General features: G+C 45.2%; 3 protein-coding genes across 4 annotated transcripts in view; 2 read left to right on the forward strand and 1 right to left on the reverse strand.

The window, feature by feature from the left end:
• Positions 1-13,154, reverse strand: part of CEP97 (centrosomal protein 97) — a 67,277-nt gene extending 54,123 nt beyond the window's left edge. Inside the window, exon 1 of the mRNA XM_032150279.2 lies at positions 11,614-13,154. Coding sequence (XP_032006170.1) covers positions 11,614-11,644 — 31 coding nt within the window. The 5' untranslated portion in view covers positions 11,645-13,154. The remainder of the gene's footprint in view (positions 1-11,613) is intronic.
• RPL24 (ribosomal protein L24) lies at positions 12,200-17,827 on the forward strand. Its single transcript, XM_032150284.2, has 6 exons — positions 12,200-12,326; positions 12,441-12,516; positions 13,062-13,172; positions 16,037-16,173; positions 16,447-16,510; positions 17,703-17,827. Exons 1-6 carry the CDS (start codon positions 12,322-12,324, stop codon positions 17,781-17,783), a joined length of 474 nt encoding a protein of 157 aa, XP_032006175.1. The 5' UTR covers positions 12,200-12,321; the 3' UTR covers positions 17,784-17,827.
• Positions 17,828-21,528: 3,701 nt separating this feature from the next.
• The window catches only part of ZBTB11 (zinc finger and BTB domain containing 11), a 28,226-nt gene continuing 24,990 nt past the window's right edge, over positions 21,529-24,764 (forward strand). The window contains exon 1 of one of the 2 annotated variants that reach the window (XM_032150283.2): positions 21,529-22,042. In XM_032150283.2, the coding sequence (XP_032006174.1) occupies positions 21,733-22,042 (310 nt within the window). In that variant the 5' untranslated portion in view covers positions 21,529-21,732. Of the gene's footprint in view, positions 22,043-22,825; positions 22,929-24,764 lie in introns of those variants that run through there. The other variant, XM_058437566.1, reaches the window with a different exon arrangement.

The raw sequence follows: 24,764 nt of genomic DNA on the forward strand, positions 1-24,764 counted from the left end.
GAAATTCATTTTTGCTAGTTTGCTAATTTTGATCATTTGATGATGCATCCTAATAAACAGTACTGACATGCAAAACTTATTATGATGAAGTCATTTTGACAACTAACATTATTTGAGTCACAAGTTAAGACGAAAAGCAAGCTCTCTATCCTCACACAAGTTTGCAGTGGTTATATTTTTCAAGCTCAAACTACAGTTTTAGTGGTGTTTTACGGATCTCTGCAAACACAAACACAAAGGAAATTTCCATATTTCAAAATCCATTTAACTGTGCAATTGAGGAGCTTCCACCTAACCATCAGTTAGAAATGATTCATCTGACATGCTAAAAGGCAGATATAAAGAGAATAATGTGTTTCTGTAATTGTTTTCCAAGAGTATAAGATACTTAATTTAAATCATATGTCCTTGGATTGACATCATATTGGGCAGTGCCTGTATGTATGAAAATATATTTTTCAAAGATAAAATCTGTAAAATTTCATTACAGATCATGATTGACAGATGACATTTGCAATAGATTTTGATAGGGAATAAGAACTTTGAAACCTAATTAAGAAAAATGTTATTCTCCATCTCCCCACAAAAAGAATTTCATTTTTCTGATTAGCATACCTGATTTACAAAAACTTGTACTCGATATTATTATATTTTGAATTTCGTCAGTGAAAATGTTGTGGAAATTAGTTTTCCCTGTTTTTCTACAAGTATCTACACAATATCTTCAATTTTGCCCCTTAGCCCATAGAGCCTAAAATATTTACCCTCTGGCCCTTTACAGAAAAAGTTTACTGATTCTTATTCTGCAGAAAGTAAAATCTAAGTAAGAAGTTAGACAGTGGAAGAGAAGAAAGATTTTCAGCTTGGGCATAGGAGAAAGAACCAATGGGGTATGTAAAAAATAAGCAATCATTCCATACCAAATCATATTTTTAAACCATATTTTGGCCAGGCACAGTGGCTGACATCTGTAATCCCAACACTGGGAGGCTGAGGTGGGAGGATTGCTTGAAGCCAGGAGTTCGAAACCAGCCTGAGCAACAAAGCTAAACCCTCACCTCTACAAAAAATAAAAATAATTAGCCAGGCACATGCCTGTAGTCCCAGCTACTTGAGAGGCTGAGGTGGGAGGATCACTTGAGCCCAAGAATTTGAAGCTGCAATGACCTGTGATCTCTCCACTGCACTCCAGCCTGGGCAACAGAGGGAGATGCTGTCCCAAAACAACAACAAAAACAAACCAAAAAAAAAAAAAAAAATGTTTTCTTGCACTTGCCTTTCTGAGCCAATCAGTAATACCAATTTCTTCCAGAAGATGTCTCCCTTTATTTTCCCTAAATAATAGGAAAAATTTAAAACGTACATAAAAATTCAAACAATTGTGCAGTGAACATTCATTTACCTACACTTTGATTCTATTTTTTGGGGGCGATTGGGGAAACAGGGTCTGGCTCTATCACCCAGGCTGGAGTGCAGTGGCGTGATTAAGGCTCACTGCAACTTCTGCCTCCTGGGCTGAAGTGATCCTCCCAAATCAGGCTCCTAAGTAGCTAGGACGACAGGGAGCACACCATCACACCCAGCTAATTTTTTTTTTTTTTTTTTGAGACGGAGTCTCGTTCTGTTGCCCAGGCTGGAGTGCAGTGGCGCGATCTCGGCTCCGCAAGCTCCGCCTCCCAGGTTCACGCCATTCTCCTGCATCAGCCTCCAGAGTAGCTGGGACTACAGGAACCCGCCACCACGACTGGCTAATTTTTTGTATTTTTGGTAGCGATGGGGTTTCACATGTTAGCCAGGATGGTCTCGATCTCCTGACCTCGTGATCCACCTGCCTCGGCCTCCCAAAGTGCTGGCATTACAGGCATGAGCCACCGTGCCCAGCCCACACTCAGCTAATTTTTGTATCCCTCTATCCATCCATCAGTCTATTATGGGTTTTTGGTTTTTTTTTTGACACAGGGTCTGGCTCTGTCACCCAGGCTGGAGTGCAGTGGCACGATCTTGCCATCTTGGCTCACTGCAACCTCCTCTTCTGGGCTCAAGCCATCCTCCCACCTCAGCCTCCCAAGTAGCTGGGACTATAGGTATGTACCACCACATCTGGCTAATTTTTGTATTTTTTGTAGAGATAAGGTTTCATCATGTTCCTCAGGCTGGTCTCCCAACTCCTGGACTGAAGCCATCCACCCACCTCAGCCTCCCAAACTGCTGGGATTAGAAGTGTGAGGCACCGCACTGGGCCCATGATGTTTTTTAGTGGACAAGTACATCGCTCCCTGAATACTTCAGCATGTATTTCATTAACTAGTGTTCAATATTTATTTAGTTTCCTTTCTGCTGAAGTAAAATTTACATACACTGAAATTTTCAAATCTTAAATTAGCATCCCCTGAGTTTGACAAACTGTATTATTAAACGAAAACTCATCAAGATATAGAAAACTGGCTGGGCGCAGTGGCTCACACCTGTAATCCCAGCACTTCGACAGGCCAAGGCTGGTGGATCACACGAGGCTAGGCGTTTGAGACCAGCCTGGCCAATATGGTGAAACCCAGTCCCTACTAAAAATACAAAAATTAACCAGGCATGGTGGTTGGCGCCTGTTATCCCAGCAACTTGGGAGGCTGAGGCAGGACAATCACTTGAACCTGGGGGACAGAGGTTGCAGTGAGTCAAGACTGCACCATTGCACTCCAGCTTGGGCAACAAGAGCGAAACTCCTTCTGAAAAAAGAAAGGATATAGAAAATTATTATTCACATGGAAAGTTCCCTCCTACTCCCTTCCAGTTAGTCCTTCCCCTCCCATATAGAGGCAACCAGTGTTCTGAAATCTTTCCCCCACCATAGGTTATTTTGCGTGATGTAGAACTTGATATATATGGAATCATATGGTATGTACTTTAAATGTAAGTCTTTCAATTAATATAATGTCTGAGACTCATCCATGTTGTGTAAATCAACAGTTCATTCTACTTTATTGTTAAGTAGTAGTACATTGATATGTATTATAGTTTGCCTATATATTCACCTATTGACAGGCACCTAAGCTGTTCCCTGTATTTGTCTATTATGAATACAGCTGCTATAAGCATTCCTTGTATAAAGTACGGGGATTTTTTTCCCCCGTAAAGTATTTTTTTAATTACAAAGTAATACAATTGGTGCTTACTTTATTTTTCAGGACTGAATTGTGGGACATAAATTAATCCCAAGATACATAATAATTGTTTGAAACTTTTCATCATGGAAAAGTAATTTAAAAGTATATAATAATATAGAGACTATTTTGATGAACCCTGGTACCTAATATCCAGCTTCAACCATTACCCACTTCTGGCCACCATCTTTTTTTTTTTTTTTTTTGAGACAGAGTTTCACTCTTGTTGCCCAGGCTGGAGTGCAATGGTGCGATTTCGGCTCACTGCAACCTCCACCCACCGGTTCAAGCAATTCTCCTGCCTTAGCCTCCCAAGTAGCTGGGATGACAGGCGTGTGCCACCATGCCCAGCTAATTTTTGTACTTTTAGTAGAGACGAGGTTTCACCCTGTTGGCCATGCTGGTCTCAAACTCCTGACCTCAAGTGATCCGCCCGCCTCGGCCTCCCAAAGTGCTAGGATTACAGGTGTGAGCCACCATGCCTAGCCCTTTATTTATTTATTTATTTATTTTTAGAGACAAGGTCTCATTCTGTTGTCTAAGCTAGAGTGTATGATCATAGCTCCAGAGCAGCCCGCAGTTCTTGGGCTCAAGCAATCCTCCCACCTCAGCCTCCCAAATGCCTAGGACTACATGAGTGTACCACCATGCCCAGCTAATTTTTAAAATTTTTTGTAGAGATGGGTCTCACCATGTTGCCCAGGCTGGTCTTGAACTCCTGGCTTCAAGCAGTTCTCCCACCTCAGCCTCCCAAAGCACTGGGATTACAGGAATGAGCTACCCTACCCATGAATCATTTTTCATAAATGACTTACACACAGTATTAGTAAGGGTTCTCCAGAGGGACAGAACCAATAGGAGATAGATAGATAGATGATAGACAGATAGATAGATAGATTGATTGATTGATTTTATTAGGGGGAATTGGCTTACACAATCACAAAGGTGAAGAAGTCTAACAGGGTGTCCACAAACTGGAGAACCAGAAAAGCTGGTGGCTTCATTCCAGTCCAAAAGCCTTAGAATTAGGAAAGACAAAAGTGTAGTCCCCAATCTGTGGCTGAAGGCCTGAGAATCCCTGAGAGGCTGCTGGTGCAAGTTCCAGAGTCCAAAACCCAAAGAACCTGGAGTATGATGTGCAAGGGCAGAAGCAAGATGGCATCCCACTCGAGAAGGGAGCAAGAGAAAGAAAGCAGTATGAGCTGAGTATCCCCCTTCTTCTGCCTGCTTTGTCCTAGTTGGGCCAGCTGATTGGATGGTGCCTGCCCACCTTCAGGGTGAGCCTTTCCCTCTCAGTCCACTGACTCACAAGTCAATCTCCTCCGGAAACACCCTCACAGACACACCTAGAAACAATGATTCAGCATCTAGGCATCTGTCAATCCAATCAATTTGATATCTAATATTAATTATCACACCCACTAACTCTGCCTTCAGATTATTTTAAGGCAAATCTCAGATATGTTGTTTCTTTTTTTTTTTTTTGAGACGGAGTTTCGCTTGTTGCCCAGGCTGGAGTACAATGGCGTGATCACGGCTCACTGCAACCTCCACCTCCTGGGTTCAAGCAATTCTCCTGCCCCAGCCTCCCAAGTAGCTGAGATTACAGGTATGCATCATCACACCTGGCTAATTTTGTATTTTTTTAGTAGAGACGGGGATTCACCATGTTGGTCAGGCTGGTCTCGAACTCCTGACCTGAAGTGATCCAGCCACCTCAGCCTCCCAAAGTGCTGACATTACAAGCGTAAGCCATCATGCCCGACTCAGACATGTTATTTCATCTGTAAATATACTTAGTATGTACCTTGAAAAAATAACTAAAAAATAACCACAGTACAATCATAAAACCTAAAAAATTAACAGTAAATCTTAATAACAAAAATCCAGTAAGTACTCTAATTACCCCAGGTCTGTCCAGCTTATTTTAGCAGGGCTTAAATAAAATCCATACATTGTAACTGGTTAACAAAGTCACTAAAATTTTTTTTTTTTTTTTTTTCTGAGACAGGATCTCGCTGTGTCACCCAGGCTGGAGTGCAGTGTCACAATCACATCTCACTGCAGCCTCAAACTCCTGAGCTCAAGCGATCCTCCCACCTCAGCCTCCCAAGTAGCTGGGACTACAGGCATGCACCACTATACCCAGCTAATTTTTTTTTTAGATTTTGTAGAAACAGGGTCTTTCTAGGTTGACCAGTCTGGTCTCAAATTTCTGGCCTCAAGCTATCCTCTGGCCCTGTCCTCTCAAAGTGCTGGGATTACAGGCATGAACTGCAACACCCTGCCCAAATTTCTTGCTAGTCTAAAGGCAGAGCCAGCTTCAAGTTGTGTGACCAGTGCAGTTGCATAGGGCACTGTGCTAAGGAGGGTCCCATACTTGGGGTTTAATTTTCTGCTGTTGCTGTCTTGAAAGTCTAATTCTATCTTTAATTTTGTGTTTTATCAGTGAAGTAGTACAAGAGAATAACAGAGCATGTGCCTAGGGCTTGGTGTCTCAGCTAACGTGCAGTCCCGCTTTCTGCTGCTTCCCCAGCTGCCTCCACAGGTTGAGTCTGCAGTTCCCTGACAATGGCCTATCTTTCCCCTCCCCTCCAATACTACTGCTGCCCTCCTCCTTCCCCCAAGCTGGCAGCACCATCATACATTCTGCAAGTGACTTGATGCCCACCCCAGATCCAAGTACAAAACACATCCAAGGGGTGTTGGTTACCTGTGCTCTGTGGGTTTGGCCAGGAGGACAGTGGAATGAAATGGTTTGTTAGACTTTCCTGCCCCCAGCCAGGGCACTGCATGTTGGTCCAGTGGCTGGCTGGAGGCGGAACTCAACAGCTGGTGGGCCATGTCGGTGCGTCAAATCACCTATGGCCCCTGGATCCCTCATTACAGGCATGAGCCACTGTACCCACCCCTTGTCTCTATGTTTTAATATCTCTCTCTCCTTTCAATTCACATGTTGTTGGAAAAATTGTTATTCTGTTTCTCACACACTAGATTTTGCCAACTGCATCCCTCTGGGGTCATTTCACATGTTCCTCTGTCCCCTGTATTTCCTACAAGGAAAGTTAATGTAGTAGTTAGATATAAAGGCTTGATTAGATTTAGATTTATTTATTTATTTATTTTTGAGATGGAGTCTCACTCTTGTCACCCAGCCTGGAGTTCAGTGGCCGATCTTGGCTCACTGCAACCTCTGCTTCCTGGGTTCAAGTGATTCTCCTGCCTCAGCTTCCCAAGTAGCTGAGATTACAGGCACCCGCCACCACGCCTTGCTAATTTTTTTGAATTTTTAGTAGAGATGGGGTTTCACCATGTTGGCCAGGCTTGTCTTGAACTCCTGACCTCAGGTGATCCACCCACCTTGGCCTCCCAAAGTGCTGGGATTACAGGCATGAGCCACCACATCCAGCCTCCCTTTTAAAGCACTTTCTGAAGTCAAGCCTGATTCAGGATTGCAAGCCTGCAGAGAACTATGATGGTAAAGTCTAAAAAGATAGAATCCTTCCCACACCTGAGAAGGCAGTATTTTTAGAAGGAAACACCAGAATCACACTTAAGTCACTGCAAAGGCATTCATGTTTATACATCTCTGAAACTGTCTTACTTGAACTTTGTGACATTTAGCACTGTCAAAATGCTTCCATAAACTTCTATGAGGTTACTGTTATGGATCTCTATCTTCTTTGACCTCATCTGCTCAGCCTCCTTCAATTGATTATTTTCCTCCATTCACCTATCCTTTAAATATTAGTATTTCCTGATTCTTTTTCTTTTTTCTTTCTTTTTTTTTTTTTTTTTGAGATGGTGTCTCACTCTGTCACCCAGTCTGGAGTGCAGTCGTGTGACCTCACTGCAACCTCCAACTCCCTGGTTTAAGTCATTCTCCTGCCACAGTCTCCTGAGTAGCTGGGATTATAGGCACCCGCCACTACACCCAGCTATCTGATTCTTTTTTTGATGACTCACTCTAGGCACCATTTCTAGGGGTGGTAGACACAGAAACATACTATCCAGATCCCCCTTCAAGCAAGGGCTTGCTGCCTCACAGTGGGCAGCATGGGCAGCAGCATCCTCCAGCTATCAGTAGGGCCTGGCTCAGCTGCTGAGTACCTCCTCACTTGAGGTCATGACCTCTCTGGGGCAGCCTCCATGTGGTGACTGAGTAAGGTAGAAGTATAAAGAGCCTTCACCATTTAGTCCAACACAGAACACTCCAACAAACAATAATTGTTCCATAGCTCCTGGCAGGGTTGACTGAGGTTTACTGATTGATTGATTGCAGTGGCGTGATCATAGCTCACTTCAGCCTCAAACTCCTGTGCTCAAGCAATCCTCCCGCCTCGGCCTCCCAAAGTGCTGGAATTAACAGGCATAAGCCACCGCACACAGCCTGACTGAGATTTAGTTGGGCCTATAACGTATGCAACTTCTTCCTCTGCCTAACACTGTTTTCTCCCACTGCCTTTCACAAGACTTGATCTGTAACAAATATCTTGAACCCCAAAGTCAGTCTCAGTAACTGTTTCCAGAGAAGCCAGCTTGTGACAGTAGGAGATACTATCCCACATATTCTGTCACCATAAGTTCATTACTACTAAAATATATCCTTGGCTAGGCATGGTGGCTCACGCTTGTAATCCCAGCACTTTGGAAGGCTGAGGTGGGCTGCTCGCTTCAGTCCAGTTCAAGACCTGCCTGGGCAACATGGTGAAACCCCATCTCCACTAAAAATACAAAAAATTAGCTGGCCATGGTGGCAAACGCCTATAGTCCCAGCTATTCACGGGGCTGAGGTGGGATGATCACTTGAGCCCAGGAAGTAGAGACTGCAGTGAACCCTGATCATCCACTGTACTTCAGCCTGGGAGACAAAGTGAGACCCTATCTCAAAAAAAATTAAAAAATAAAATAAATCATATTACAAACACTCTTCTGAACATGTTTAACTTCCCACTACACAGTTGTACCTTAATATACCTATCAGCATCTTGAATCCAGCCTTTTCAAAATTAACCCTTTCGGGCTGAGCGCAGCGGTTCATGCCTATAATCCCAGCATTTTGGGAGGCCAAGGCGGGTGGATCACCTGAGGTCAGGAGTTCGCGATCAGCCTGACCAACATGGTGAAACCCCATCTCTACTAACAATACAAAATTAGCTGGGCGTGGTGGCGCATGCCTGTAATCCCAGCTACTCAGGAGGCTGAGGCAGGAGAATCACTTGAATCCAGGAGGCGGAAGTTGTGGTAAGCCAAGATCATGCCATTGCACTCCAGCCTGGGCAACAAGTCTCAAAAAAAAAAAAAAAAAAAAAAAAAAAATTAACCCTTTCCCTGACAAACCTACTCCCTTCCTCTTATCTATCCACTCTTGACAAATGATACCACCATTCACCAAGTCCTCGTTGTCAATTTTTCCTTACCTCCTATATTACCTATTTCTATATTAACAAATTACTCCCCAAAACATAGTTTAAAACAACACACATTTATGATCTAACAGTTTCTATGGGTTAGGAATTCAAGAGTGGTTTAGATGAGTGGAAATTGGAAGAGCAAGGAACATGTTCTCCCTTAAATCCTTGATCCAGAGGGCACAGAGATACCTTGATTTCAGCCTAGTGATACTGATTTTGAACTTACTTCCTCCAGAACTGTGAGAAAATATGTATCTGTGTTGTTACCAAGCCCATAGTAATTTCTTACAGCAACTACAGGAAACTAATATAGCAGGGAAATATGTACAAATGGGTGAAGAAACTGAAGGGAAGCACACACTGTTCTCAGAGGGACAGAGGCTGAAAAGGGCACCAAGTTTGGTTCAGTATTGCTCCATAAATGAATAAAAAGAGAATAGAGTGTAGCTGAACCTTTTGCCTATGACAAAAGAGAAAGCATGGATAAAGTCAGCAATAATTTCTGGATAGTGTCAGAAGCTCTACTTTATGACACTGTATAATATAAATTCATTTAGAGGTCTCTCTCTGCAAAATTTCTCCCTATACTAAGAGCATTTTGAGCACAATTTGTTGGTTATGGGAGTGTGTTACAAGGAATCCTGACATACCAACTCAAGAAGGCCCTCCAGTAAAGAGTGAAATACAGCCAAAATCCCTAAGGTCCAGTTTCCTGCATTTCTTCCACAGAACCAGTCAGGCCAAACATAATTTTAAAGAACAATAAGGCCGGGCGCGGTGGCTCACGCTTGTAATCCCAGCACTTTGGGAGGCTGAGGCGGGCGGATCACGAGGTCAGAAGATCGAGACCACGGTGAAACCCCGTCTCTACTAAAAATACAAAAAATTAGCCGGGCGTGGTGGCGGGCGCCTGTAGTCCCAGCTACTCGGAGAGGCTGAGGCAGGAGAATGGCGTGAACCCGGGAGGCGGAGCTTGCAGTGAGCCGAGATTGCGCCACTGCACTCCAGCCTGGGCGACAGAGCGAGACTCTGTCTCAAAAAAAAAGAACAATAAAACAAAATCTTTCTAAAACATTGGGAAGGGACTATAAATTCTGAGGTTCTGTGGAGCAAAAAGGACTGCATTCCTTCAGGTGGATCTTGGTTCCACTGGCTGCCTAAACTCAGCTGTGCCTTGGATCTTGTAGAAGCCAGGACTATTTCTGAAAGATGTTTTGTTTTTTTTATTGTTGTTGTTTGTTTGTTTGTTTTGAGACGCAGTCTTGCTCTGTCGCCCAGGCTGGAGTGCAGTGGTGCGATCTCGGCTCACTGCAACCTCCACTTCCTAGGTTCAAGCAATTCTCCTGCCTCAGCCTCCCGAGTAGGTGGGACTACAGGCACGCGCCACCACACCCAGCTAATTTTTGTATTTTTAGTAGAGGCGGGGTTTCACCGTGTTACCCAGGCTGGTCTCACACTCCTGACCTCGTGATCCGCCCACCTCGGCCTCTCACAGTGCTGGGATTACAGACTTGAGCCGCTGCACCCGGCCGCCTTTTTTTTTTTTTTTCCTGATACGGAGTTTTGCTCTTCTTGCCCAGGCTGGAGCGCAGCGGCGTGATCTTGGCTAAATGCAACCTCCGCCTCCCGGGTTCAAGCGATTCTCCTGCCTCAGCCTCCCAAGGAGCTGGGATTACAGGCGTGCGCCACCACGCCCAGCTAATTTTTGTATTTTTAGTAGAGAAGAGGTTTCGCCATTTTGGCCAGGCTGGGCTGGAACTCCTGACCTCAGGTGATCTGCCCACCTCGGCCTTCCAAAGTGCCGGGATTACAGGCGTGAGCCGCCACGTCTGGCCACCTAACATCATTCTTAAGACTGGTTACGGGCCGGGCGCGGTGGCTCACGCCTGTAATCCTAGCACTTTGGGAGACCGAGTGGATTACCTGAGGTCAAGACTTTGGGACCGGCCGGGCGCGGTGGCTCACGCTTGTAATCCCAGCATTTTGGGAGGCCGAGGCGGGCGGATCACGAGGTCAGGAGATCGAGACCACGGTGAAACCCCGTCTCTACTAAAAAAATACAAAAAATTAGCCAGGCGTGGTGGCGGGCGCCTGTAGTCCCAGCTACTCGGAGAGGCTGAGGCAGGAGAATGGCTTGAACCCGGGAGGCGGAGCTTGCAGTGAGCCGAGATTGCGCCACTGCACTCCAGCCTGGGCGACAGAGTGAGACTCCGTCTCAAAAAAAAAAAAAAAAAGTTTGGGACCAGCCTGGACAACATGGTGAAACCCCATCTCTACTAAAAATACAAAAATTAGCCGAGCGTGGTGGCAGGCGCCTGTAATCCCAGCTACTGGGGAGGCTGAGGCAGGAGAACCGTTTGAACCCCGGGGGGCGGAGGTTGCAGTGAGCCGAGACCGCGCCACTTCACTCCAGCCTGGGTGAAAGAGCGAAACTGTCTCAAGAAAAAAAAAAAAAAAAAAAAGACTAGTTCCAACACAATTGTACAGTTTTCATAACATTAGTCAGCCAACTTGTTAGACATTCCAAATATCTTCAACCAGCTATCTTATAAAACCTTTTTAGGGTGAGCTGCATACATAGAAAGCAGAAATCAATCATTACGTTTGTTTCCTAGTCATATACTGCAGCCTCCCACAGAATTCATGAATTGCCTGTGGCCACTCCTCGTCATACGATGAAATATGTAGCATCATAGGAGGGCTCAACAGATTGAGCCCTTGGCCTCCCAGCGGGGCTCCACCGACCCCCTCAACTTCACTAGGCAGCAACTCCGAATTGTAGTTCTTAGGCGGGTAACTTAATAGGAATTTTGGAAACTGAATGAGCTCGTGTTTGCAAAGCCTTTGGCATAATTCCCGGCACAGAGAAAGCGCTCAAAGAATGTTAATTATAATTAATGCAAAGCCCAACGTGCACTGTTCGATTCGCACAGCCTGAGAAACGGTTCGGTTGTCATTACTTTCTTATAAATTGTTAAACTATTAATTTGTTTGGTTGAGGAAATGGGCCAACAGGGAAGGCAAAATGTGACTTGTTTTACCTGCGGGGCATTCGTCTTTGGGTCTCTTCATGAGAAGAGAGGACACCTTTCTCTTCAGTTCACATTCCCCGCAGCCGGAAGATAGCTCTAGAATACTTGGCTGTAAGACAGACAGAATGGGCCGGGCGCAGTAGCTCACGCCTGTAATCCCAACACTTTGGGAGGCCGAGGAGGGCGGATCACCTGAGGTCAGGAGTTCGAGACCAGCCTGACCAACATGGAAAAACTCCGTCTCTACAAAAAATACAAAATTAGCCGGACGTGGTGGCACATGCCTATAATCCCAGCTACTAGGGAGGGTGACGCAGGAGAATCGCTTGAACCTGGGAGGCGGAAGTTGCTGTGAGCCGAGATCGCGCCATTGCACCCTAGCCTGGGCAACAAGAGCGAAACTCCGTCTCAAGAAAAAAAAGAGAGAGAGAGAGAGACAGAATGACTCATAAACCAACTGTCTGCCTTTTTGGCACGCCCTCTGGGCCCGAGAATCCTCCAGCAGCCTCTGGAAGAATTCCGCCAGAGAAAATCAGTTGTCACGGAAAGAGAGCTTTCGTCTCGCGATGATTACGTCATCAAGGAGCGCCAGGAACATCGAAGGATATTAGGGGAGGAGATTTCCGGCCCCCAATCCTGGTCACGACCTTATAAGGTCTCTTCCCATAATTCTCTCTTTCTTTTCGCCATCTTTTCTCTTCCCGTGGAGCCGTCGCCATGAAGTAAGCACGACCCGTGGTTCCCAATCGGCTTACATCCTCGGGCAGAACGCCTCTCTGTCGTCCCTGGCATGGCTGTAGCCATCCTCCCTGATGGACTTTCACTTTTTGTTGCAGGGTCGAGCTGTGCAGTTTTAGCGGTTACAAAATCTACCCCGGACATGGGAGGCGCTACGCCAGGACCGACGGGAAGGTAAAAAGCGGCGTCGGCTTCACCTAGCTTCTTGTACTCCGAGGAGGAAAGGCTGGTCTAATTCGGTTTAGGCGGGTTTATTCCCCACATCACCTTTGGCCTCTGGAAGTCTTCGTGGACGCTCTGTGGACTGGTCGTTAGGACCAGAAACCTCTAAGTGAACCAGCGTTGATTATTTACTGTGAGCCAGGTCGGACATCAGGAGGGGTTTATGTAACTGATGTCCCGGTGTAAGGGAAATAACTGAGGTACCCAGGTACCCCTTGGAATCCCGGGACGGACAACAGCAGAATGTTTCCCAGAAGGACGTACCACCCTGTCCTTTGCTATGAGCTAGATTTCCTGCTCTCGAGAAAAGACTAAACGCAAGGACCTTCATAGTGTGACACAGTTACCTGCCAGTTATGTGACAGCCTTTTGGTCCTCGTGGGCCTCAGTTTTGTAAAATGATAAGCCAGAACTAGCATATTGATCTAAGGATTCCAAGCTCACTCAGCCTCTTGTACTTTGTTTAAATAGCAATTCCTTTGCATTTGTCACTCTAGGTTTTCCAGTTTCTTAATGCGAAATGCGAGTCGGCGTTCCTTTCCAAGAGGAATCCTCGGCAGATAAACTGGACTGTCCTCTACAGAAGGAAGCACAAAAAGGGACAGTCGGTAAGTGGAATACGTCTTGAGGTTGGGGGCTATCTCTTAAGTTGTTTAAGCTCTCTGAACGTTGGTTTTCTGCTCTGTAAAATTAAATCAGACTGTATGCGAAAGAGCTCTTAAACTGTAAAGCATCAGGGAAATGAAAAAGATATTATAAACTGTCTCTATATATCTAAGGCTAGCAGCAATACCGAGTTTAAATTTTAAAGTCAGATAAATTACGTTAAGCACCTTTGTTTTATAGGGCCGGGTGGAAAGCCTTAGTTTTCCAGTGGGAGGAAATTGAGAAGTTACCACAATTTGGTTTTGATTGCAATATTTACAGGACTAGTCCTAACATAGCCAGTGGACTATGAGCCAGTCCACCATACTAGTTCGTTCTCAAGACAATGGTTTTTCTGGTCCTTGTTAAGTGTCCTTTTAGCTAGGTTATACATGAGAAAAAGTTTTGAGTGCTATGGTAAGACTAGTAGTATTCAGGAGACTTGGGAATACTTACTGAGCACCCTCTGGATGAAAGACTTCTAGGTATTGTGAGAAATAAATGCCATCAGACATAAAATATGTTGAAAGTTCAGAGGATTGAGAAACCTAAAAGTGGGTATGACACACTTATTAGGGTGACTATTCAGGAAAAAAAAGGAATTACAGGTGTTGGTGAGGATGGGGAGAAATTGGAACCTTTGTGCATTGCTAAATATGCAGCAGCTGTGAAAAACCATTTGGTGTTTTCTCAAAAAGGTAAACATAAAAATTATCCCAGCAGTTCCACTTCTAAGTTATACCCTAAAACAGTTGGAAGGGGGGACTGCAGGGACTGTATAACTTGTACATCAATCAATGTCATAGCAAATCCGGGCTTGGTGGCAGCAGCTGTACTCTGGCTCCTCTGGAGGCCAAGGTGGGAGGATTGAGGCAACATAGGAGACCTTTTAAAAAAAAAGTTATTTAGATGGATAATGGTGATAGCTACACAGCACTATGAATGTACATAAGGCCACTATACTTTTTTTTTTTTTTTTTTGAGACAGGTTCTCTGTTGCCCAGGCTGGAGAGCAATGGCAGGATCACAGCTCACTCCACCTCAACCTTCTGGGCTCAAGTGATCCTCCCACCTCAGCCTACCCCGTGGTCCACAGGCACATGCCACCATGGCCCAGCTATTTTTTAAATATATTTTGAGGAGACAGAAATCTTTGCGGTGTTGACCAATTTCGTCTCAGATTCTTGGGCTCAAGTAATCCTCCTGCCTTGGCCACCCAAAGTATTGGCATTACAGGCGTGAGCCATCCTGCAAAGCTAAATTATAATTTTAAAAGTTACAATGAGGCTGGGCATGGTGGCTCACACACCTGTAATCCCAGCACTTGGGAGGCCGAGACGAGCGGATCATGAGGTCAGGAGTTCAAGAGCAGCCTGGCCCACAGAATGAAACCCCTTCTCTACTAAAAATAGAAAAAAATTAGCCGGGTGTGGTGGCAGGCGCCTGTAGTCCCAGCTACTTGGGAGGCTGAGGCAGGAGAATAGCTTGAACCTAGGAGGTGGAGGTTGCAGTGAGCTGAGATTGCGCCACTGCACTCCAGCCTGGGTGACGGGGTGAGGCTCTGTCTCAAAAAAAAAAAAAGTTAAAATGGGCCTAGTACAGTGCCTTATTCCTGTAATTCCAGCACTTTGGGAGGCCCAGGCAAGAGGATCCCTTGAGCTTGAGCCCAGGAGTTTGAAACCAACCTGGCAGTATAGTAGCAAAGACCCCAGTTTCTACTTTAAAAAATAGAAAACGCTGGGGATGGTGGCTCATGCCTGTAATTCTAGCACTTGGAGAGGCCAAGGCGGATGGATTGCCTGAGCTCAGGAGTTAGAGACCAGCCTGGGCAACATGGTGAAACCTGGTTTCTACTAAAAATACAAAAATTAGCTGGGTGTGGTGGCGGGTACCTGTGATCCCAGCTACTCAGGAGGCTGAGGCAGAATTGCTTGAACCCCAGAGGTAGAGGCAGAGGTTGCAGTGAGCCAAGATCATGCCATTGCACTCCAGCCTGGGCAACAGAGCAAGGCTCAGTCTTAAAAAAAAGCAAAAAACCAAAAGGTTAAAATTGTCAACGTTACATTTTTACCACAATAAAAACAATGTTTAAGTGTTGGTTTGAGACAAAAATATTAAACAGGTAAATACTGCCATTTACTGTAGAAAAACTGCCATTTTACTGTAGAAACAGTAAGATTTCATCTTTCCAAAAAGTTTAAAATTAGGATGTCTAAACCACCAGTGTGCCTTATTTTTGTTAAAAGCTTTTAAGGTAATTTTGCATGTCAGTGCCTTGATAAACAACTTTTCAAATATACTTTGTTCTTGGACTTGAAGGTGCTCTGCAAGATCTTTTTCTTATAAATACTGTAGTATAGGTTTCCAATAATCTACAGAAAGCGTTAGATTCCACAATACCTTCTTAGACAAATCCTGCCTAACATTTGGTGGCTCTCCTGTCAAATCATTGTCTAATTTATTTCTCCTAGTGACAGTCCTTTGAGTTAAAATAGCTGAATTTGGTAATTTTTTCAATAAGTAAATTATTAAAAGTATAAACAGTCTTCATTTATACTGCTGTGCATTTAATGGAATAACCATTTTCCTTAGAGTTCAATTTTTTGTGTGTCTTTTTAAGGTAGTAAAAAACATGGCTAGGATTTGTAATAGAGGGCTTAATCCATAAGTGGAAAACATGTTTTATTTCAAATAATCATATGAATTATTTTTTGTTGAATATGAATCTTAAAATACTTCATTTGCCCTGTCTTAAAAACTTAATTTTTCCTCCCTCTAAATTCTTGAAGGAAGGTTCCTAAGTGTGCCCCTCATCTTTGTTTTGCAGGAAGAAATTCAAAAGAAAAGAACCCGCCGAGCAGTCAAATTCCAGAGGGCCATTACTGGTGCATCTCTTGCTGATATAATGGCCAAGAGGAATCAGAAACCTGAAGTTAGAAAGGCTCAACGAGAACAAGCTATTAGGTGACGAATGCTTTCATTATGAGCATTTTACTTATTGGGATGGATTTTAAGTTTGGGTCTTCAGTAATTAAAGTTACCATATAGTCTATGTTAAGCTGATTTGGTGGTTAATGAAAATTATTGACAAACTTTTTGGATTTAGTCTACAAATAAATGGAGGTGGGGCAGGAAGGAACATGGTCATTGTACTTGTCCAGTACAGTCTAACTCTAATAAGAAGTTGTACCACTAAGGAGTAAAGTGCTTTTGCCTTAAGTTATTTTTACCCCACAGGGCTGCTAAGGAAGCAAAAAAGGCTAAGCAAGCATCTAAAAAGACAGCAATGGCTGCTGCTAAGGTAATTATGGGGTTTCTTTACTTTCTTGAACAATACAACAGGAACATTTCTTTTTCTTTTTTTGAGACGGAGTCTTGCTCTGTTGCCCAGGATGGAGTGCAGTGGCATGATCTGATCTCGGCTCACTGCAACCTCTGCCTCCCGGGTTCAAGCGATACTCCTGCCTCAGCCTCCCGAGTAGCTGGGAGTACAGGTGCGCGCCATCACACCTGGCTAATTTTTTTTTTTTTTTTTTAAAGTAGAGACTAGAGTTTCACCATGTTGGACAGGCTGGTCTTGAACTCTTGACCTCAGGTGATCTGCCCACCTCAGCCTCCCAAAGTGCTGGGATTACAAGTGTGAGCCACTGAGCACAGCTGGAAAATTTATTTTCAGTCTAAATTGTGATAAATGAAAGTTTCACAGTTTTAAAGTATTGAATGCAAGACTCATTTGGAAATGATGTTTGTAACCAATTACTTGGCCAGTGGTTCAGGTCTCCAGAGAGGTGGTCCTCTCCATAAGCCAAAGCATCTGTTACTGTTAGGAATTGGGAAAAATAAAGGTTGGCTTTTTATTTTTTTTTCCTTCAACACAGGGTCTCACTCTGTAGCCCAGCTGGAGTGCAGTGGCACAGTCACGGCTTGCTGCAGCCTCAACCTCCTGGGCTCAAGTGATCCTCCTGACTCAGTCCCTTAAGTAGCTGGGACTACAGGCAAGCGCTACCACGCCCAGCTAATAGGTATTTTAGTTGAGATGGTTTCGCCATGTTGCCCAGGCTGGCCTCAAACTCCTGAGCTCAAGCGATCCACCTGCTTTAGTGCCCCAAAGTGTTGGGATGAGCCCCTGCACCCTGCCTGGTTTTGAAAGTTACTGTGGTTATCTACATTGATAACATTGAGAAAAGCTGAGTAAAAGCTGTACTGTTAAGTGAGAACTTTTCTGTGAGTTTCTGTTAGGATGCATTTCAGGATCCTACACTGCACTTGGTTGTGTCTCTTTATTTCCTCCAATCTGTGATGGTATCTTTGTCTTTCATTGTAAAGATGGACTTTAAATATTTAAGGGGAGTCACATTAAAAGATTGGCATTAGGAATGCAGTTAAATTACTAAGAAAGTGATGTAACCTACATAAACAGTCTGGATGTGAGAGATGGGTAATAATAGGGTAACAAAAGTTTTGTGGAGTAATATCACGTTATCTTTTTACAGGCACCTACAAAGGCAGCACCTAAGCAAAAGATTGTGAAGCCTGTGAAAGTTTCAGCTCCCCGAGTTGGTGGAAAACGCTAAACTGGCAGATTAGATTTTTAAATAAAGATTGGATTATAACTCTAGGTTGTGCTGGATCTTTTTTTTCTTATAACAGGCATGTTGGACTTTACATGGTCACAGGTGAACTAGTAAAGAATGTAAGACATAGGTATTTTATTAAAAAGTCTATTGCTCAGGAATAACGCATCCTATAAAGTAAGCTTCTTCCTTGGAGAGAGGTTAAGCAAAATGTTTTAAGAAGATGAGTATGGTCAGATGCTACCTTGGCTTGGCTAGGGTGTATAGGGCACATTATAAAAACTTCATTGCCTTAACTTTTTGGTTACATTGCTGTAAGTATTAGGATGTTGCTGGTGCAGTGGCTCACGCCTGTAATCCCACCAAAGCCAGGTGATCACTTGAGCTCAGGAGTTCAAGACCAACCTGAGTGACCCCATCTCTACAAAAACATACAAAAGTGAGCCAGGCATGGTGGAGAGTGTATATAGTCCCAGCTGGGAAGCTGGGAGTGTGGAAGGTAGAGGATCACTTGAGCCAGAGAGGTCGGGGCTGCAGTGAGCTGAAATCGTGCCACTGCACTCTAGCCTGGGTAACAGCAAGACCCTATATCAAAAAACAAAAGTACTTTTTAAATGATTTTCTTGTTAAATTACCTTTTCCATGATAGACAAATTTAGTTTATATTGGTTTCCTTGTAGTCATTGGTATCTCGCCTACCATTTGCTAATAGCTGAAGGTGCTAAAAACTATCAGCTGTATTAATCCACTCTTGCTTTCAGAAAGTAATGTCTAAATGAAAAGCACTGCTGCTTGAATAAAGAGTATCCTTAGCTAAATTCCCAGAGTAGCTTGTTGAGCTGGGGGTTTGCCAAAGCTGTGTGAAATTACAAAAATGTCTGAATAAACATATTCAAGAGATTTTGAGATGGAGTCTCTCTTGTTGCCCAGGCTGGGATGCAATGGCACGATCTCGGCTCACCGCAGCTTCCGCCTCCTGGGTTCAAGCGATTCTCCTGCCTCAGCCTCCCGAGTAGCTGGGATTACAGGCACGTGCCACCATGCCCGGCTAATTTTGTATTTTTAGTAGAGACAGGGTTTCTTCACGTTGGTCAGGCTGGTCTCGAACTCCCGATCTCAGGTGATCTGCCTGCCTTAGCCTCCCAAAGTGCTGGGATTACGGGCGTGCACCACCATGCCCAGCCTGAGATTTATATATTTAAGATGTGATAAAATAGAAATCAAAACTTGCATGTGAAGAATAGGCTTCTACAGAAAGGTCATTTTTACCTGCCAACCTGTGCCAAGTTGCAAGGATACAAGTGGACAAATCACAGTCCTCTTTAGGGAAACATGATTTTACACAGAATAGTAGGTGAGGGTATATAGTCAATGTCAACATTTTCCTCCATCACTATCCTATCCAAGGTGATAGAATTTTTTTTTTCTAGTGCATATTACATTCAGACGTCGAAGTGTTACAGGTAAAATGAGTAAGTCCTTTTGAGAACCTGAAAATGTAAACTAAATTATAAGAAATACGTAAAATACAGGCTTTTGCTCATAAAAGCAAAATGTTAAGATTTTGCATGGGGAAGAGTCATTTTTTTGTAATAATGTTTTATTTAGGGAATTACTGGAAAAATAAAGTCATACCCAACTTGAATGTAAAGCTATGCTTGCTAATTTTTGGAGAATAAAATGTCCCCTTAAAGTATTGCTTTTCTGGGCTAAATGTTGGCTTTTAATAAAGTGGAGCTGCCTATTGTCATTACCCTTGAGTCTTAGGTAACCTGGGACCCAGAAGAAGCTAGAAATAAACACTACCTGTTCTCACTACAGCAAGTTTAGCTTTACTCAGGAAGACAATTTGACCACTGGGAAAGCATTTTATTAAAACGTTTGTTTCTATTGGCCCAAAGGATAATGCGTGCATCAGTAGGCTTCTCAGTGCTTACGGGTGGTGTTTGGGCAAGAACCGAGTGGAGGGATTCTTTTAACTCTTCTACATCCTAGCTGTATTGTTTACAGATTTGAATGTATTCACTTAATATATTAAATGTTTAATATTAAATACCAATTAACTTAAAATGTTTAGTTTTTTTATTTTTTTTTGAGACGGAGTCTCCCTCTGTCAACCAGGCTGGAATGCAGTGGCACAATCTCGGCTCGCTTCAACCTCCGCTTCCCGGGTTCAAGCGATTCTCCTGCCTCAGCCTCCCAAGTAGGTGGGACTTCAGGCGCGTGCCACCATGCCCAGCTAATTTTCATATTTTTAGTAGAGACAGGGTTTCACCGTGTTAGCCAGGATGGTCTCAATCTCCTGGTGATTTGCCCGCCTCGGCCTCCCAAAGTGCTGGGATTACAGGCGTGAGTCACCGCGCCCGGCCAAAATATTTAAAGACAGTATGACAGGAGAGTGGGGCTGGCCTGACACGTAGACGAGCTTCCTGGGTGCGCAGAGGGTGCATTTTGGTCTTCTGCTCCCACTGCCCCACCCCATGAGGGAAGAGGTGCATCTCCATTTTTAAATTCCTCCCTTGAGCTACAGTGGCAAACTCAGCAACTAAGTAGATCCCAAGCCTGATAGTTTCTTTTTTCTTCTGGGCCTTGAGAGCTCATGTCCCCTCACCTGGAATCTTTAAAGGATGTCCGGGCCATCTGGGAATTACTGCGTGTGCACACACATAAAAACACGCCCCTAACACCAGAGGTTGGGTGTATGATTGTTTTCGAGCCTATTGTATTCAACCGTCTGCCCCTCAGCTACTTCTACAAGCGTCAAAGGGCCTCACCCAGAGACTACAGATCCCCTGGTGGATAAGTGTACTAGGCCGTGTCTGCAGCTGAAGCCCTCGGCCTGAAATGTTCTGGCTTTAGCAAAGCGGCAACAGTGTCCAATCCCAGTCCCCGAGGAGGAATGTCAGCCCTGGGCTCCTGTGAGCGCTGCAGATTCGTCCCAGGAAAGGGTGACCGGGATCGCTGCCCCGGGTCGCTGCTCCGGGATTACCAGCTAAATATCTGTATTAGCATCCTCAGCACGCACTAGGAGACGCAGCTCAAGTCCGCTCCCCTTTTTGCGCCCTTATATATATTTGGTGCAAAATGGAGAACATTTTCCCCTACGTTTGTGTAAAAATATATGTAAATAAAGCTTTAAAACAGTGTTACCGACCCCCTTTTCCACTCGCAGTAAGATTGACTATATATGCTGATCATTCCAGAAAAGTCTCGACTCTTCCTTGAGTAGTCTGGAGCTAGTAGGTGCAAGTTTAGAAACGATAACTCATCACTGAGGGAGGCACTGAAAATTTTATAACTGTTAACTGGAATCTAAATTTCCATGTGAATGGGCTGTCTCTGGTCCCGTGTCAAGAGACTAATATTTTTCCAAAAGCCTGAAAATATGCTTTTATGATGTCAGGAGTCTCAAGGTAAACGTAAAAACGAACTCCTTTACCCCTTTGAATGTCTCGGATGAACTCACAACTGTCCACCAGCTCCCCCTACACGTGGCTCCTTAGAAACCGTGGAAAAGGGAAAAATGAAAAGACAAACTGCCAGGACTTAAGATGTCTGCCTAAAGACCCTTCGAACTACAATGAAGGGTCTACCCGCTTCCAAAATGTCCACCCGCAGTCCTGACGTCACTGGATCGGCTCCATCAAGCCAGAAAACGAGTGCGCTCCAATCAGGGCTCAGTCCCCGCCCTTGGCTTGCGTCACTACCGGTGGTGCAGCAGCCATTTTGTCAGTCGCCAGCGGATCCCGCGCGCTGGGGAAGTGCAGTTCCCCCTGGTTACCAACTCGTCCGCTTTTCCTTCGGACTAAGGGAGCCGTCGAAGAGCGCTCGCCAAAGACGCAGCCGTTTCTCCCTACGGTGCCGCCGCTCCTCCTGCAGCCGCCCGTAGGTAGTGCGCCGTTTTCCTCACCTGTGCCTGACAGGCGCCCTCAGGGAGCCGCGGTCCGCGATGTCAAGCGAGGAAAGCTACCGGGCCATCCTGCGTTACCTGACGAACGAGCGCGAGCCGTACGCGCCGGGCACCGAGGGCAATGTCAAGCGTAAAATCCGAAAAGCTGCCGCCTGCTACGTGGTGCGCGGCGGGACTCTGTATTACCAGCGGCGGCAGCGGCACCGCAAGACCTTCGCGGAGCTGGAGGTGGTGCTGCAGCCGGAGAGACGCCGGGACCTCATCGAGGCGGCGCACCTGGGTCCCGGCGGCACTCACCACACCCGGCATCAGACCTGGCACTACCTGTCCAAGACGTACTGGTGGCGAGGTGAGACTTGGCCCGCGGCGAGGGGGCGGGCTGGCGACTCGTTGCCTGGGCAAGGCTCGCTGGCGAGGCCTGTTTGCGCACCCACGAGTCGGAGGGTCTCGGACGCCTCTGGGCGGCGGAGCTGCTGCCAGGCGGAGCCGAGAGGGTGGGGGACGCGAAAGGAGCCGCACTTCCCACAGGAAGGAGGCCGGCGAAGCTGGGGGCGGGCCCTGGCCCTGGGTGGGACCAAGGGGGCTTCCCCGGAGGCCGGGCCATCCGCGGGGAGGGGCCGGACGCCTGGGCTGCGCCAGGTCCGCCTCCTTGGGCGGCCCCTTGAGGCTGAGGCCCCGGCCCTCCGGAGGTGGCGTTTGGCTCGCGGCAGTGGAGGCTGCGGGGTGCACGTTTTCACCTGGGCTGACGTTTGGAGGAAGGGACGAGTCACCTGAAGCCGGGTCTCCCGTTTCTTTAGTGCTGCGCTTGGGTTTTGGCGAGCGAGTATGAGCTGCTCTGGACACATTCGCTAGTGTTCCTCAAATTTTGCCGCTACCGCGTGAATAAGGAATAATACAATTATTTGCAGAAGTGATGAGTGATTGAGAAATCGCCTTGAGCGGTTTTTTTAAAGAACGAATTAAATGTAAAAGATATCAGATACTCTTTGGTTGGTTTTGCGGGGGAATAGGGGTTGTTTGTTTGAGTAGACACGGGTCTTGCCACGTTCCCCAGGTTGGTCTCCATCTGGCCTCAAGCGATCCTCCCGCCTCGGCCTCCCAAAGTGTTGGGATTTCAGGCATGAGCCACGGCGCCCAGCTTGATATTCGTAACTCTGAATGTTTTAATAATCTTTCCCTTAATGATGTGAAAAACGCGTTTGGGAACTGTGTAGCATTGTATAAACGCAGAAAAGGTATGATTACTATGACTTTTTGATTGTCAAAAATATAGCTCTAAAGTTAACTTGACTCCTTGGGAACCACTTGTAGGGGAGGAGAGCAAGTGCCCTTGGCTTCTTAACCGTCTTCACTCTCCACAGTTAATTAATATTCAAACTGTCAGAATTAGTAATAGTTTACAGTCCCATTTAAGAAATTTTGTTAGGAACAGTGCTGTCATTCTGCATATGGCTACGGAAAAGTTAATTCATTCAAGTGTTGGTTACTTCGTCTGTGAATAAAAAAATTACTGAATAGTTCCTAAGGTTCTTTTCGGTTTATAAACGTCATCAAGTTTATTCGTTTACGAACTATTGGGTAATCAAATTCTTCAATTATTTTCCACTTTAAACCAATATCTGAATTAAATTCCTATAAGGACAGACAAATGCGAAAGTTAAATTATGAGGTAATGAAGTAATCAGTGCATTTTGTTTGGATGGGTTTGGGTAGACATTAGTTAGTTGAACAAATGTCTCAGATATAATACTTCAGGATTTGTTAAAGATAATTGTAACTATAGGTAACACTGATCAAGCTTATATATGCAGGATGTAGTCATTAGCACTTGGCATTTATTTAACCTTCATAAAACCTTAATACTTATCTTCGTTTTTTGGAGACAGAGTGTAGGGGGGCTTGCTTGGTGCAGTGACACGATCACAGCTCACTGTAGCCTCGACCTCCTAGGCTCAGATGATCCTCCCATTTCAGCCTCTATCTGTTTTACAGATGAAAAAACTGAAAGCACTAGGATGTTAAATAACACAACAAAAGTCACACAGCTGACCTTTGTGATCTCACACTTTTTTTTTTTTTTCTTTTTTGAGCACCCAGGCCGGAGCGCAGTGGCGCGATCTCGGCTCACTGCAAGCTCCGCCTCCCGGGTTTACGCCATTCTCCTGCCTCAGCCCCGGCGAGTAGCTGGGACTACAGGCGCCCGCCACCGCGCCCGGCTAATTTTTTGTATTTTTAGTGGAGATGGGGTTTCACCATGTTGGCCAGCATGGTCTCGATCTCCTGACCTCCTGGTCCGCCCGCCTCGGCCTCCCACAGTGCTGGGATTATAGGCATGAGCCACCGCGCCCGGCCTGATCTCACACTTTTCTTAACCCAGTGTTATGTGGTATTTTGTGTTCAGAATTTTTCTTTTTCTAAGTTCATTATCTGTGAGTGATTCTAATCCAGTTTTTTTTTTTTTTTTTTTTTTTAGTATGCAGTGTCTTAAAAGGCAAAAACCTGAGACGATGTTTGTTTATTTATTTATTTATTTATTGAGACAGAGTCACTCTGTTGCCCAGGCTGGAGTGCAGTGGCGCGATATCGGCTCACTGCAGCTCCGCCTCCCGGGTTCAAGCGATTCTCGTGCCTCAAGTCTCCAGAGTAGCTGGGATTACAGGTGCCCGCCACGAAGCCCAGCTAATTTTTCTATTTTTAGTAGCGACGGGATTTCACCATGTTGGCCAGGCTGGGCTCGAACTACTGACCTCAGGTGATCTGCTCACCTCGACCTCCCAAAGTGCTGGGATTACAGGTGTAAGCCACAGCGCCCGGCCAATACAACCTCTTTTGGTCTCTAAATCTACACTCATATAAATGCTTTTTTGATAAAGTCATATTTAACTCGAACCCATTGTTCCTTTCTTTCCTTTTTCTTTTTTCTTTTCTTTCTTTTTTTTTTTTTTCTTTTTGAGACAGAGTCTTGTTCTGCCACCCAGGCCGGAGCACAGTGGTGCTATCTCGGCTCACTGTAGCCTTCGCCTCCCAGGCTTATGTGATTCTGGTGCCTCAGCCTCCGGAGTAGCTGGGAC

Source organism: Hylobates moloch, unplaced genomic scaffold (assembly GCF_009828535.3).
Source record: "Hylobates moloch isolate HMO894 unplaced genomic scaffold, HMol_V3 SCAFFOLD_4, whole genome shotgun sequence".
In the NCBI taxonomy this organism is placed as follows: Eukaryota; Metazoa; Chordata; class Mammalia; order Primates; family Hylobatidae; genus Hylobates; species Hylobates moloch.